We start from the raw sequence: 16585 nt of genomic DNA, 5'->3' as shown, positions 1-16585 counted from the left end.
CAGCACTTTGGGAGGCTGCAGTAGGCAGATCGCTTGAGCCCAGGGCTTCAAGGCAAGCCTGAGCAACGTGGCAAAAACTCATCTCTACAAAAAATACAAAAATCAGCCAGGTATGATGGTGCACTCTTGTAGTTGCAGCTACTCGGGAGGCTGAGGCGGGAGGATTGGTTGAGCCTGGGAGGTCGAGTCTGTCGTGAGCTGTGATCTCGCCACTGTACTCCAGCCTGGGCTACAGAGAGAGTCTCTATCTCAAAAGAAAAGAAAGAAAATCATAGTTAATGTTACTGATCTGCATGATTTCAAAAAAGTCATGATTATAATAAGTTTTGATTATAATATAAAGGATAATTTGAAAAGAAGCAATTTATAATAAAATGTGTATTAAAATATGTAAATACTTGAGCACACTGCATTAGATGTCACAGTGAGTTAGTAAAATGCTTATGCTGGCACATAAAATCACTGTGAATGTGATAGCTGAACAAGCTGATTGATATATGATATTGGTGATGCACATGCCAAAGTGGCATTGACATGATTTTCCAAAATGACAAACAACTCTTAGTAAATTTCTGAACAAAACAAATAGATTTATAGTACGGCTGCATTCTAGAATATTTGGAATACATTAACACTGTGGAAAAAATACATTTTGTTTACATGTTAGATTCCAGCCTTAGATATGTTTTCAGTGGAATCTTTGAAAATTATCCAGAACATGTGACAATTCTTTGTTCTACAGGACTATTCCCTCCTTTGCTGGACCTCTCGTATCCATGGCGCTTGCCCATTAAATGCTAGCAGAACATCTGCACCTTCAGTCCCCAAAATGCCGCCATAAACATACAAAGGGCTCTCAAGGGGGCAGTGCTGCTGCCAGTGAGAACCACTGATTTCCAAGAATCCATCTCATTAATGTACCATATGGCTGTATTGCTCATGGAAATTTAAAACCAGAGTAACTTAAGTGTATTTGGTCCTAAACTGTGATATGTTTTGAATAATTAGGACAATTGAATAATTATGGACAAAGTTGATTTGTTCAAATGCTTCATGATTTTATTATAATTCATGTAAGCAGATATATGATTGATATTTTAAGTTCCCAACATTCTACATTTTCTTTATTTTTTTCCTGCTCATCCCATCTAGTAAGTCAGGAACATAAAACTTTCCTTAATGTTATCATTTGCTTAGTTGACAGTCATACAATGTAATTTGTCCCTTTGAAAAAAACATTTTTAAAATTAGGTAATATAGTAATGTTATAGAAACTTTGTAAAATGAAGACAAAATTTCCCATAATCATTCCATCCTAAACAATTGTTAACATTTTTCAGTGTTTTATACTTTATATGCGTATTTTGACAAAAAAGTTTTATATCTTTTCATGATGTGGCATAAATTTTTTGTTGTTTATATAGCTTCAAAACTATTAGGTTAAATTACTGCATTTTGTTCCTTTCGATTCTACAATTCAATCATTTTCCTACCTTTAGATTGGTCACATTATAAGAATTATTATATATAATATATATGTGTATGCATATATAATCTTTACTGATAGATCTGTTTCAATATATCTTTCCTTTAGAATAGATTCTTAGAAGTGGGGTCACTTACTGGGTCAATGGACTCAGATATTTTTGTAACTTGTTAAATTTGCCAAGTTGACTAAAAAATAAAGCTGATCCACTTATATTACTATCAGCATATCTGAGTTGTCAATATATCAAAGTATCAGTTTCACCTAATTCTTGGCTGCATCAGTAATTACTTTAAAATTATTTACTTTTTGTTAACCTGATTAGCAGTGACACTGAGCATTTTTTGCCCTTGTGAATTATTTCTATTTTCTTTTCTTTAAAATGTATGGCCTGTCTTTTAACTATTGATGTGTTGGGTCCTTGCTGTTTATTTCCCGCCCCTTTTCATTTTGAGTCAAGTCTTTTAAATAAGTAAAACATGACTGTTTCTTCTAGTCATTTTTGTGGTAAACATATTTCTTTGCCATTTCTTATTTTATTTTGATTATTTTATTTTAATAGTATAGAAAATACTATGTGTTATCAAAGAAAGAACATAAGCTAGAGGGTCAAAAATCAGGGTTCTGGACAGAGATACTTATAGTACTTGTTATATTTGACAAAGGACTCATATCCAGAACATATGTGAGAATGCTTACAAATCAATAAGAAAAAGACAGACAACCCAGTTTCAAAAAATGGGGAAAAGCCCTAAACTGGCACTTCACAAAAGATACTCAGATATCTAAACCATTTGGCAGTATGTATGCTGAATGAATGCAAACTGATTTTATATTACCTGCGTAAAACCTATTTAAAAATGTTTATTTTTGGAAAGATATATTTCATCGTAAAGCCAAATTTATATCATTCAGAGTATAGGTGCTATATTTGTTAGTGTGACCAGTTCAGATTTTACTGTACTTCTGTAGGAGAGAGGTCAGTTTCTTTTTGCTTTATCTTGCCGTTTAATAGGAAATTATTTTTGCAGGTTTCTTGCCTGTTGAATATGATGTTAATTTTTACTGTCCAGCAGTTACATATTATCTAGGAAAAAAATGCCTCATTGGAGATCAGTAATCTCTATAGATCTTAGTGACTTTAAGCAGGATTGAGGAGTATCTTGGCTTTCAGTGACTCCATCAAGGTTATGAGAGAATAGGAGAAAAAAAGGAAAGGAAATCAGAAATGCAAGGATGAAAATGTTGCAAGTATCACAGAGAAGTGTATTAAAAAAAAATCCCATATAAATCCCACAAGTACATGTGGTGGTTTTTCCTATTCTTTACTCCAGAATATAATATAGATTTTTTTTTTTGGAGATGGAATCTCACTCTTATGCCCAGACTGGATTGAATTTTTCGTAGAGACAGGGTTTCACCCTGTTGGCCAGGCTGGTCTCGAACTCCTGACCTCAAGTGATTCGCCCACCTAGGCCTCCCAGAGTGGTGGGATTACAGGTGTGAGCCGCTGTGCCTGACCATAATATAGATTATTTTTATCCTTACAAATGAAACAATTCTAAGAAATTCTTTCCTGCCTTGTGATGAAGGCCTGTTTGGGATATGTATATCTCACCTAATTATTGTGCAAGCCTCCAAGTGTTAGTATCTGTCCCTGGTTACCTCTTTTGTGCTTGATTATTCCCATCTTACCTAATTCATTAAAAATTATAGGCATAATTCTGTTTATTTTCATGGACAGCTTTTCTTATAATTACCCCTTTTAGATTTCTTGACAGCCCTTTTAATGATGTAGAACATTTCAGTTCTTCCTGGCAGAAATAACTTTTTCAAGCCCCATTTGCCAACTTCCTTCTCACACATACACTCCTTTCTGTTCCTTATTGAGTGCAGGTTGAGTATCCCTTATCTGAAATACTTAGTCCAGAAGTGTTTCAGATTTTGGGTTTTTTCAGATTTTGGAATATTTCCATTAATACTTACTGGTTCAGCATCCCTAATGCAAAAATGCAAAATCTGAAATGCTCCAATGAGCATTCCTTTGATGCTTAAAAAGTTTCAGATTTCAGATTTTTGGATTAGGGATACTCAACCTGTAATAATAGTTCATACAAGGAGAGATACACTGATCAACCTGCCATTACTCTTTATAACTTATTTCCTCTTGACTACTTACCTAACCCTCAGAGTATATACTTTTTTTGAGATAAATTTATACCCCAGGCACATTTTTTCATTGTAAATCTCAGGGGTTCCATATTTCCCTTCCCTACAGGCCTAAAATTCTGCTTTTCCTTATTTACGATACTGTGTAACATAATTGAGTAATCTTCCAGCTGGATAGTCTTTCTGGGTTTGGAAACTTTCTTCTGAGAACTGTCATCCCTTGAATTTGAATGTTTGTGATACATTCAAATCTTAATTTACCTATATTCTACTGTCATAATCTTTTTTTTCTGACATGTATTTCAATATTTCTTATTCAAGAAGACACAAATACATACACACCCATGCACACCTTACATCCCAGGCTGGGACATTAGCCTTTTCAGATATATTAAATTCAAGACACAAGATACTCTTTCCTGTTTTTTTTTTTTTTTTTTTTTTTTGAGACAGAGTTTACTTTGTCGCCCAGGCTAGAGTGCAGTGGTGCGATCTCGGCTCACTGCAACCTCTGCCTCCTGGGTTCCAGTGATTCTTGTGCCTCAGCCTCCTGAGGAGCTGAGACTATAGGTGTGAGCTCCCACACCCAGCCAATTTTTTATTTTTAGTAGAGATAGGGTTTTACCATGTTGTCCAGGCTGGTCTCGAACTCCTGGCCTCAAGTGATCCACCTGCCTCAGCCTCCCAAACTGCTGGGATTACAGGGGTATGTCGTCGTACCTGGCCTCTAGCCTCTAATGAGACAGATAGTCTATTCATAATACTATTACTCTCTTTTTAGTATTTTCATAGAATGTGAATTATTTACTTTCTGCAAGAACTTAAATATACATTGCATGTAGGAGGGCAGAAAATTTGTATTTTAAAATTTTGAACACATTTACTATTGCAAAATAATTTAAGGTAAGTTTAGTTTAATTTGCACCAACAACAGATGATAATATCTTGCACTTTATTTACTTTTATGAAAAATTTTATTGCTGCAAACCCTCCAGTGAAAACAATTAGTTGCCAGTTTTAAATTTTAGACCAGCTTGGCTGAGCGTGGTGGCTCATGCCTATAATCCCACCACTTTGGGAGACCAAAGCCGGCAGATCATTTGAGGTCAGGAGTTTGAGACCAGCCTGGCTAACATGGTGAAACCCTGTCTCTATTGAAAATAGAAAAATTAGCTGGGTGTGGTGGTGCATGCCTGTAGTCCAAGCTACTTGGGAGGCTGAGGCAGGAGAATCGCTTGAACCCAGGAGGTGGAGGTTGCAGTGAGCCAACACCGTGCCACCGCACTCCAGCCTGGGTGACAGGCCGAGACTCTGTCTCAAAAATAAATAAATAAATAAATAAATAAAAATTTAGACCAGCTTTTCTCTGCTACTTACCTCTTCTTTTACCAGATGTATTTGGAGAATTTAAACTACTTTTATTCTAAGTAAAAACTTAATGAGAAAGAAAAATGGATTCTAAAATCCAATATAAATTGCTTTTGTATGATCTGTAATTTTGTATTAACCATGGCACACTCTTTTGAAGGGATAATTGAGAATTGACTTATTAATAAAGACAGGGAGGGAAAATGTCATGTCATAATGTATAAATGGAGATTTTGATGTTCAGTTCATCTATGTTTTGTTTAGATGTCCCTGGTAGATTTGGGAAAGAAGCTTTTAGAAGCGGCACGAGCAGGTCAAGATGATGAAGTTCGTATTTTGATGGCAAATGGAGCTCCTTTTACTACAGACTGGGTAAAGAATGATTTTAATGTTGTGTGTTTTTTTTTTCTTCTCATTTTTGAGTTTTTGCAGAGAAAAATGTAGTCAGGATTGTGTTTATAAGTGATAAAAAAATTTTTTTTTTTGCAAATTCGTTTATTATTTTAGAATTATAACTGTCCTAAAAGAAGTGGTTTATATTATTTTCTTTGATACTGGATAACCTTATCCAAATATTTCATCCACAAAGATTTTTTTCTTCCAAACTTTGGAGTGCATTAATGTGGCATGAATATAAACATGTGTCTGCTTGGGATTTAATTTAAAGGCCTTATAAATAGCACAGTAGAATTTATAATTCAGAAAGATACTGATAAAGATTGGCGTTAGTGTTACAGTCACTCCTAAAGAAAAACAAGTTTATGTTTCAATTAGTACTTGTAAAACTATTGCGAACATGATCAAAGAGGAAGAAAGGAATGGGAATGAGATCTTGACAACTATAGAAAGAAGGCAGTTGTGGGGAGGGCAAAAAAAATAACTCTTTAATTCTGGGGGCAAATATAAAAGCATTGTATTGGGGATATGGAATACTAGGAATCTGAATTAACCCTCCCATTGGTAACAACTAAAAATTCCAGATTATTGGTTTTGTTGTTTTCGCCTTCCTTTCTCTTGTTATTTTTACATTTTTCATGAAAAACAAAAAATTTTTTATTATAGAAAATTTCAAATATGTATCAATCCCTGTAATACTCTTTACCCAACTTCAAAAATTATCAAATCATGATAAATCTTGTTTCCTCTATAACTCTGTCTACTGTATTATTTTTTGTTCTGTGTTATTTTAAAGCAAATTCCAGGGACCATATCATTTTGTCCATAAATATTTCAACTTGTATCTTTAAAGAATAAAGACTTTTTGATTAAATATGTTAAAGAAAATCTTCTTAAGTACACTGCTGAGTTAGAAAGAAAGAGCTAATCAACCTGAAAAACCAAGTGAAGGCTAAAACCCAGAGAAATTTTACCTAGAGAACATTAGGTGAACTCACACTTGTCTGGTGGGTTTTCTTCCTCACTGACTTGGGGTACTAAAGATAAAGACCTGAGACTGTTCATGGAGAGAAGTCTGATAGGAGATCTCTTCTCATAATTCTGGAATTCCAAAGAGCTGCACCTTCAGTGTAAGGTTAAGCAGGAATACCCTGTCCCTCCTCCTATCTGCTCCTGCCCTCGTCCCTGTTGCCATGATGCTGCAAAGATAATAAGCTGATGTGAACCAAGACATCAAATGGAGAGAGGAAAAAAATCTGATGGTGAGAATTCGGAATCACAAGGCATCCTTTGTACACACTTGCAGCCTGAACTCATAAATACTTGTGTAGTCTAAAAAACTGTAAACTGAGAAATGAGTTTGAAGTGATCTTTGGACTAGGGATTACCCCAGGTTCCTGACAGAAGCAGATGAGTATCCTCTCTGGAGGAACCTGGCTTCATCCCAGGCTTCATATCCACAAATGAAATTCAAAGGAAAGTGAGCAGTCAGAAATAACTAAACACATGGACACATGCCAGTTTGAACAGTAACCTGCTAAAACAACTGTCAACAGAAGCAGACCTGTAAGGACTTGAGATAAAATTTTAGTAACAGATTAGAAACTGCTAAAGAGAAAATTAGTAAACTGAAAGGTATGAAAAAAGATGATCCAGACTATATCACAGATAAAAATAGATAGAAAATGTAAAAGAGATGTTAGGAATCATGAAGGATCATGTGAGAAAGTCTAATATCTGATCATAGATCCACAAAAAGAGCAAAAATAGGGATGAAATAATTCAAAGAGGTAATTGCTGATAATCTTCCAGAACTGATGAAAGATGGCAGCCCACAGATTTGAGTAGCCTAAGAAATCTCCAGCAGAATCAATTTAAAAACTAATCCATATCTAGATACATCATAGTGATGTTGTAGTACCTCAAGACAAAAAGATCTTTTTTTTTTTTTTTTTTTTTTTTTTGAGATGGAGTCTCGTACTGTTGCCTGGGCTGGAGTGAAGTGGTGCAATCTTGGCTAACTGCAACCTCTACCTCCCGGGTTGAAGTGATTCTCCTGCCTCAGCCTCCCAAGTAGCTGGAATTACAGGCACCTGCCACCATGCCTGGCTAATTTTTTGTATTTTTAGTAGAGTTGGGGTTTCAATATGTTGGCCAGCTGGTCTTGAACTCCTGACCCTGTGATCCACCTGCCTCGGCCTCCCAAAGCCAAAAAGATCTTAAGAAGGATTAGTATCCATAATACATAAGGAATTTCCATGGGTTAGCAATAAAAAGACAAGGCCATAGAAGACTGACTTTATATGGTACTTTATCAAGGAGAAAGTTTGATTAATAAACATGAAAAGATACTCAACTACATTAAGATTGAGGCAAATGCAGAGGAAAATCATGAAAAACTATTATATATCCACCAGATTAGCAAAAACAGTTGATCAGTACCAAGGCTTGGTGAGGAGATGGTGGGAACTCTCACATATTTTTGGTGGAAGTGTGGAATTGGTATAATCGTTTTGGAAGACAGTTTGGCAGCACATAGTAAATTTGAAGATGTACATACTGTATGATGTAGCAGTTGGGCTTCTAAGACTATTCCCAAGAGAAATGTGCCTGAAACATATACAAGACTTCTGTATTTAGCAGCAACATTATTCATAATAACACAAAACTGGAAACAACCCGAATATTCATCAATACTGGTTAAATTAATTGTGGCTTACTCATTCAATGGAATATTATAGAACACAGAAAATTAGCAAGCTATACTTATATTTATTAACATGGTGAATCTCATGAATATAATATCGATCAAAAGAAGGCAAGTCACAGAGAAATACATGCAGTGTAATTCTGGAGGCTGCGATGGAAGATCGCTTGAGCCCAGGAGTTAGAGGTTACAGTGAGCTACGATTGCTCCACTGCACTCTAGCCTGGGCGACAGAGCAAGAACCTGTCTCTAAAAAAATGAATTTAAAAAAAACCCCAAAAGCTACAAAAACTACATGGCCAGGTGTGGTGGCTCATATCCATAATCCCAGCACTTTGGGAGGCTGAGGGAGGAGGATCGCTTGAGCTCAGGAGTTTGAAGATACGGTGAGCTGTGATCACCCCACTATACTCCAGCCTGAGTGACAGAGTGAGACCCTGTCTCAGAAAACAAAACAAAACAAAAAAACCTGCATATATGTGTATATGTTTTGCATCAATAACCAAGAAGGGAAAGTCTCAGAAGACAAAAATAAAAAAGTAGATCCTAATGTCAAACTGAGCAAAGCTCCTGGTTGCTAAATTGGCTGTTGAGATATTTTCATTAAATACTGACATTTAAGAGTATAGAAAAGGTTAGATAAAGAAAAAGTGACAAAGCATGGAGAAAGAAAGGATTGTTTAAGGAATTTATTTGATCTGCTGAGATGACCTTCGCTTGAAAATGTAAGGTTTAGCTAAGTTCGTTGGTGTGTGCCTGTAGTCCCAGCTACTCTGGAGGCTGAGGTGGGCAGATTGCTTGAGCCCAGCAGTTCAGAGCTGTAGTGTGTGATAATTGTACCTGTGAATAGCCATTGCACCCCAGCCTGGGCAACACAGTGAGGCCCTGTCTCTAATTAAGCAAACAACAATCAATCAAACAAACAAACAAATAAACAAAAAATATATATATATAGAGAGAGAGATAGGACTAAGGACTTTTATACATATATCCCACTTAATCTCTTCATAACATAGTGAACTTTTTTTTTTTGAGATGGAGTCTCGCTCTGTTGCCCAGGCTGGAGTGCAGTGGCGCAATCTTGGCTCACTGCAACCTCTGCCTCCCGGGTTCAAGTGGTTCTCCTGCCTCAGCCTCCTGAGTAGCTGGGATTACAGGCACATGCTACCATGCCCGGCTAATTTCTGTGGTTTTAGCAGAGATGGCGTTTCACCATGTTGGCCGGGCTGGTCTTGAACTCCTGACCTCAAGTGATCCATCTGCCTTGGCCTCCCAAAGTACTGGGATTACAGGTGTGAGCCACCACGTCTGGCCACTGTCTCTTAATTTCTAATGAAATTAATTTTGTTCAGGCAGTTTATCTGATAAAAAATAATGAAGAAAGAAAATTTGAATTAAAGGAAATACTGGATTTTTTTCTTCATTGAGAGTGGGAATTCTTCAAGGCATCTATGAAGAGGATGTGATAAGCATGAATCTAGTCATTTCTTTTGAGTTTTGAGTTACTATGTAAACAGATAATGTAAAGAAAATCTTCACTATATAAACAGAAGTGTACTAACAATACTGTAAATGTGGATTGTTTTTTTTTCTATGGTACAGTTGGGAACTTCTCCACTTCATCTAGCAGCACAGTATGGTCATTATTCCACCACAGAGGTACTGCTCCGAGCTGGTGTAAGCAGAGATGCCAGAACCAAAGTGGACCGAACACCATTACATATGGCAGCTTCTGAGGGCCATGCCAGCATAGTAGAGGTTTTACTTAAGGTATGTGTTCTCTTTTTGCACTTTGCTTTTAAAAGGCTTTAGAGTTTTATAAGAAGGAGAGGGAACTAGTTTTTGTTAAATGCATACTTAGTATTTTATCTATAGTATTTCATTTTTTGTGTGTATAAGCCCATTAAATGAAAATTATCTTACAACTTTCATTTCATGAGGGACAAAACTTTCTTTAGGTATATTCTTAGTTAAGTCAACTAATTTATTTCTTGGACCTTGGTCTATCTTATGGTGAGGGACTACAGCGTTTTTTTCTTTTTTCTTTTCTTTTTTCTTTTTGAGACGGAGTCTCTCTCTGTCACCCAGGCTGGAGTGCAGTGGCACCATCTCGGCTCACTGCAACCTCCACCTCCCGGGTTCAAACGATTTTCCTGCCTCAGCCTCCTGAGTAGCTGGGACTACAGGCACCCACCACCACGCCTAGCTAATTTTTGTATTTTTAGTAGAGATGGGATTTCACCATATTGGCCAGACTGGTCTCAAACTCCTGACCTTGTAGAAAATTTTGAAACATAGAGTGATAGATGTTCTGCTTGATCCTTCTTATTCTGGCCTCTAGATCAGCCTATCAAAAAGAAATACAATGGAAGCCATAAATGCAAATCACGTATACTGTAATTCTAAATATTCCAGTAGCTACATTTAAAAAGTAATTCTAATTTTATATTTTATTTAACCCAATATATACAAAGATTATCATTTCAACATGAAATCAGTATAAAAATTATTATTATTATTATTATTTTTCTGAGATGGAGTCTAGCTTTGTTGCCCAGGCTGGAGTGCAGTGGCACAATCTTGGCTCATAGCAACTTCCGCCTCCCAGTTTCAAGCAATTCTCCTGCCTCAGTCTCCTGAGTAGCTAGGATTACAGGTGCCCACTAACCCGCCTGGCTAATTTTTGTATTTTTCGTAGAGATGGAGTTTCACCATGTTGGTCAGGTTGGTCTCTAACTCCTGACCTCAAGTGATCTGCCTGCCTCGGCCTCCCAAAGTGCTGGGATTATAGGGGTGAGCCACCACGCCCAGTCCAGTACAAAAATTATTAATGAGATGTATTACATTCTATTTTTTTGGTATGTTTTTCAATTTCAATGTGTGTTTTTTTTTTTTTTTTTTTGGATGAAGTTTTGCTCTTGTTGCCCAGGCTGGAGTGCAGTGGTGTGATCTTGGCTCACCGAAACCTCTGCCTGCCAGGTTCAAGTGATTCTCTTGCCTCAGCCTCCCGAGTAGCTGGGATTACAGGCGTGCACCACCAGGCCCCGCTAATTTTTTGTATTTTTAGTAGAGACAGGGTTGCTCCATGTTGGTCAGGCTGGTCTTGAACTCCCGACCTAAGGTGATCTGCCCGCCTTGGCCTCCCAAAGTGCTGAGATTACAGGCATGAGCCACTGCACCTGGCCTCAGTGTGTGTTTATACATATAGCACATCTCTATTCTGGCTAGCAGCATTTCAAATGCTCAAAAACTACATGTGTCTATTGACTGTCATATTGGACAATATATCTCTAGTTAGCTTACTTTCAGTTCTTTATGGTGTACTGGTTTTCTTTTTATAATTTTTTTATTTTTATTTTTTCTGGGTTACAGTGGTTTTGAAAGCAAAAGATTTTTTTTTTGTGGAAATGAGGAACCAAGGGACCAGCTGCTATACAAACATTAAAGAAGCTTTTAGAGGAATGCTCATAGTTTCCTTCATTTCTTATGCCATTCTAGCTCTTTATGCCCATAGCTGGGTGACTGAAAAAATAATTGCCTCATTCCTAAGAAATTAGAAGGAAAACAGGAAATTCAGCATGAGAGAAAAATGATTAAGTTGACAGATTAAGTGGTGATTGTAAGTGACAGATTAAGTGGTGATTGCTGGGACATGTGTATATGTGTGTGTGTATATATATATTTTCTTTTTCTTTTTTCTGAGATAGGCTCTCACTCTGTCACCCAGGTTGGAGTGCAGTGGTGCAATCTTGGCTTATTGCAACCTCCGCCTCCCAGGCTCGAGCAATCCTCCCAACTCAGCCTCCTGAGTAGCTGGGATCACAGCTGTGTGCCACCACACCCAGCTAATTTTTTGTATTTATTTATTTATTTGAGATAGCATCTTGCTCTGTTGCCCAGGCTGGAGTGCGGTGGCATGATCTTGGCTCATTGCAACCTCTGCCTCCTGGGTTCCAGTGATTCTCCTGTGTCAGTCTCCCATGTAGCTGGCATTACAGGTGTGTGCCTCTGTGCCTGGCTAATTTTTGTATTTTTAGTAGAGATGGCGTTTCACCATGTTGGCCAGGCTGGTCTCGAACTTCTAACCTCAAGTTATCTGCCTGCCTTAGCCTCCCAAAGTGCTGGGATTACAGATGTTAGCTACCATGTCTGGCCCTTAATTTTTTGTGTTTTTTTGTATTGTAGAGATGGGGTTTTGGCATGTTGCCCAGGCTGGTTTCAAACCCCTGAGCTCAGCCGATCCAACCGCCTCGGCCTCCCAAAGTGTTGGGATTACAGGTGTGAGCCACTGTACCTGGCCTGGAACATGTATTTAACATATATAAATAAAGAATTGATTATGTTATTTGTTCTTACTTTAAAGCACAGACTAATAATTTCATATCAGGAATTTTTAATATAATATTTCATATGTTAGTAATCTCTTTGAAATATTTTTGTAGCATGGTGCTGATGTCAATGCAAAGGACATGTTAAAGATGACAGCTCTCCATTGGGCCACAGAACACAATCATCAAGAGGTGGTGGAACTTTTAATCAAATATGGTGCTGATGTACACACGCAAAGTAAATTTTGTAAAACTGCATTTGATATTTCAATAGACAATGGAAATGAAGATTTAGCAGAGATATTACAGGTAACTTTTGACTTTTAATTTAAGAACATAAAGAAAAAGAATTATCAGTAGAGGGATCTCTTATATTGTGGATGATTTAAACTATTTCGTTTGTAGCCTTTCATTTTAGGCTTAGTTATTTTGGATAGGCCTTTTTCTCTTTCACTTCCTCTTTGTTTATTACTATTCATTTTCTTGATTATAAGGCCAGTCTTTTCATTAACGTTAGATAAGGTGATGACTTTCTGATTTTTAAGTTTCTAAATTTCCCTTTAGACTTTTTTTTTTTTGAGCCAGAGTCTTGCTCTGTCACCCAGGTTGGAGTGTAGTGGTGCAATCTTGGCTCACTGCAACCTTTGCCTCCTGGGTTCAAGCAATTCTTCTGCCTCAGCCTCCTGAGTAGCTGAGACTACAGGTGCATACTGCCACGCCCGGCTAATTTTTTGTATTTTTAGTAGAGGTGGTGTTTCACCATGTTGCCCAGGCTGGTGTCGAACTCCTGAGCTCAGGTGATCTGCCTGCCTCGGCCTCCCAAAGTGCAGGGATTACAGGTGTGAGCCACTGCGCCTGGCCCTAGACATTTTATTCTATTATTTTTGTTGCATTTTGATACTATATGATTTTTCCAGGTCTACTATAAATGACTTTATAAAAATTAAAAAATGTATATATTAGCAACCGTAATAACATCCCTTGAGTGAGTGATGCAGTTTGATTTGTTTCTTTTATTTTTCAACATCCTCAAAAAGATCTGCTGTTTTTGGCTTTTGGGAAGATTTTTCTAGTAACTAACATTACTTCTCTTATTTTCAGCCATATGACATAATATAAATTATCTTCTTTAATTAATGCCTCTTCTTGCCTGTTTGTTCCTGATCCCAGCAGTAGAACTCTTCTTTTCTAAGACTGTCTAACTCCTTTGAGCTTTCACTAGTTACTTAAAAGATGTTTTATGTTCAGGAAAATGAATTCTACCATGCCTCTTTCCATTCCTTTTACTCTTAGGAGTGCAGTTTGGGGGTTGAAGATGGGGAACGATTAATTGAGAAGGACATGCTTTATATATGTGGTATTATGTATTGCCAAATATAGAAGAAATAATTAAATTTCTATAGCTACAGAAATATTTTTTGTTTGTTTGTTTTGTTTTGGTTTTGGTTTTTTTAAGATGGGGGTCTCACTATGTTGCCCGTGCTGGTCTCAAATTCCTGGGCTTAAGCACTTCTCCTGCCTCCGCCTCCTGAATAGCTGGGATTACAGGCACCTGCCACCTCAACCGGCTTGATGTCCAGTTGTTCTTTGTTCTGTTAAAAACCTTTTAGATACTCATTTCTCCTCTCCCAGGATTTTGCTGCTTTACCTAGGAGGGGGACTCGGGATATAAATATATACCCATAGTGTGCCCCTACACTGTCAGGGGACCTTAGACATATATTTCCACTTGTACTATGTGATTATTCTTTGAGAATATTCCTTTACATGTGTGTTTGTATTATATGGAGAATTTGTGCTATATGTTCTGGTTATAATTCTGAAAACACTGTGGTCATTTTTTCCCTAGATTGCTATGCAGAACCAAATCAACACAAACCCAGAGAGTCCTGACACTGTGACAATACATGCTGCAACACCACAGTTTATCATTGGACCTGGAGGGGTGGTGAACCTAACAGGTCTGGTATCTTCAGAAAATTCATCCAAGGCAACAGGTATTGAGATGCATATAGGATAGGCTTTGGGATTTTATGCTTTAGTAGGTATTCATCATTTTAAGAAAGGACTGTTGGAGAACAAGGGTAAGATTCTATCAGCCACCTTGGTTTTCTTTGGCATAACTGGCAAAAAAAATTTTATGAGACAAAACAATCTGAAGAAAGGTGATACTGCAAAATTTACTGCAGTATTACCTTTCAAAAGCTAATGCTATCCAAGCTTTGTTTAAGAGTCAAATAAGGTAAATAGAGTATCAGAAATATGCATTGGATTAAGCTCCTTAGAAATTCAAATCTATTTTCTTTTTTCTTACAGATGAAACGGGTGTATCTGCTGTTCAGTTTGGAAACTCTTCTACATCAGTATTAGCTACATTAGCTGCCTTAGCTGAAGCATCTGCTCCATTGTCCAATTCTTCAGAAACTCCAGGTTAGAAAAGCACGTCTAATGTGTACATTAAAATTGCAGATTCAGGCTGGGTGCAGTGGCTCACACCTGTAATCCTGGCACTTTGGGAGGGTGAGGCGGGTGGATTGCCTGAGGTCAGGAGTTTGAGACCAGCCTGGGCAACATAGTGAAACCTGTCTCTACTAAAAACACAAAAAATTAGCCAGGCGTGGTGGCACATGCCTGTAATCCCAGCTACTCGGGAGGCTGAGGCAGGAGGATTGCTTGAACCCAGGAGGTGAAGGCTGCAGTGAGCTGAGTTTGCGCCACTGCACTCCAGCCTGGGTAACAGAGCAAGACTCTGTCTCAAAAAAAAAAAAAAAAAGAAAACAAAAAAACAGTTGGAGATTCAAATATTTACAAAGGCCAGGAAGACAATAAAAGGCTAAGGTGTGCGGATTGAGATTACGCCCGGCTGAAGAGTGGGGCAAGGGCAGGGAGTCATCTGTGACTGAGCTCTAACTGATTATAGTCATCAGCCCAGTATTCCCAAATTCTGTTTTTTAATAGGAAGCTGTGAATCTGGATTTTGAAAGAACATTAAATCTTGGTAACTAATTGAAAAACAAAACAAAACTTTTGTGGCTCATAGAAAAAAATGTCCCTGTATCTAAGTTGGCCCTTGATTTACTAGTTTGTGACTTTTTGTTTAAACAACTTACTTTGGCTGGGCATGGTAGCTCACACCTGTAATCCTAGCACTTTGAGAGGCCGAGATAGGTGGATTCCTTGAGCCCGGAACCCTGGGCAACATGCTGAAAGCCCATCTCTACCAAAAAATATAAAAAATTAGTCAGGTGTGGTGGTTGGTGCCTGTGGTCCAGCTGCTCAGGAGGCTGAGGTCAGAGGATCACTTGAACCTGGGAGTTCAAGACCAGCCTGGCCAACATGTTTCTGAAACCCCGTCTCTACTAAAAATACAAAAATTAGCTGGATGTGGTGGTGTGCCCCTGTAATCCCAGCTACTGGGGAGGCTGAGGCAGGAGAATGGCTTGAACCCAGGAGGCAGAGGTTGCAGTGAGCTGAGATTGTGCCACTGCATCCCAGCCTGGGTGACAGAGCAAGACTCTATCTCAAAAAAAAAAAAAAAAAAAAAAGTAATGGGTGGGCATAGTGGCTCACATCTATAATCCCAGCACTTTGGGAGGCTGAGATGGGTGGATCACGTGAGGTCAGGAGTTCAAGACAAGCCTGGCCAACATGATGAAACTCCATCTCTACTAAAAATACAAAAATTAGCCGGATATGGTGGCATGTGCCTGTAATCCCAGCTACTCAGGAGGCTGAGACAGGAGAATCGCTTGAACCTTGGAGGTGGAGATTGCAGTGAGCCAAGATTGTACCACTGTGCTCCAACCTGGGTAACACAGGGAGACTCTGTCTCAAAAAAAAAAATAAATAAAAAATAAATCAAAGTTTAAATATGTTATCACCAGAGTAAACAACTCAAAGCTCAATTTGCACATACTCAGGCAAAGCTAAATCTGCCACAAATTATTTCTCTGACTTCTGGCTATCCAGTTTCTTTAAAATCAATTGTCAGACTCATCCTGATTCTCGAAATGTTTATATATATCTTTTCAAGGGCTTGTTAGAATCTGGAAAATACAGTAGTGGTACCTCCATTTTATATATAATGAAACCGGTTTGTGGAAGTTGAATAATTTTATCAAAGGGCATGTG

The 16585-nt window shown here is 37.9% G+C and overlaps 1 protein-coding gene across 11 annotated transcripts in view; it reads left to right on the top strand.

The window, feature by feature from the left end:
- GABPB1 (GA binding protein transcription factor subunit beta 1) overlaps positions 1 to 16585 on the top strand; it is a 77150-nt gene that overhangs the window by 41133 nt on the left and 19432 nt on the right. For 6 of the 11 annotated variants that reach the window (XM_050797187.1, XM_050797188.1, XM_050797186.1 and 3 more), the window contains 5 exons: positions 5288 to 5395; positions 9729 to 9896; positions 12569 to 12763; positions 14304 to 14451; positions 14771 to 14884. In XM_050797187.1, coding sequence (XP_050653144.1) covers positions 5288 to 5395; positions 9729 to 9896; positions 12569 to 12763; positions 14304 to 14451; positions 14771 to 14884 — 733 coding nt within the window. The remainder of the gene's footprint in view (positions 1 to 5287; positions 5396 to 9728; positions 9897 to 12568; positions 12764 to 14303; positions 14452 to 14770; positions 14885 to 16585) is intronic. The other 5 variants (XM_050797194.1, XM_050797196.1, XM_050797195.1 and 2 more) reach the window with 1 other exon arrangement.

This window comes from Macaca thibetana, chromosome 7 (assembly GCF_024542745.1).
Source record: "Macaca thibetana thibetana isolate TM-01 chromosome 7, ASM2454274v1, whole genome shotgun sequence".
NCBI classification, from domain to species: domain Eukaryota; kingdom Metazoa; phylum Chordata; class Mammalia; order Primates; family Cercopithecidae; genus Macaca; species Macaca thibetana.
This window is presented reverse-complemented; position numbering and strand designations above follow the sequence as displayed.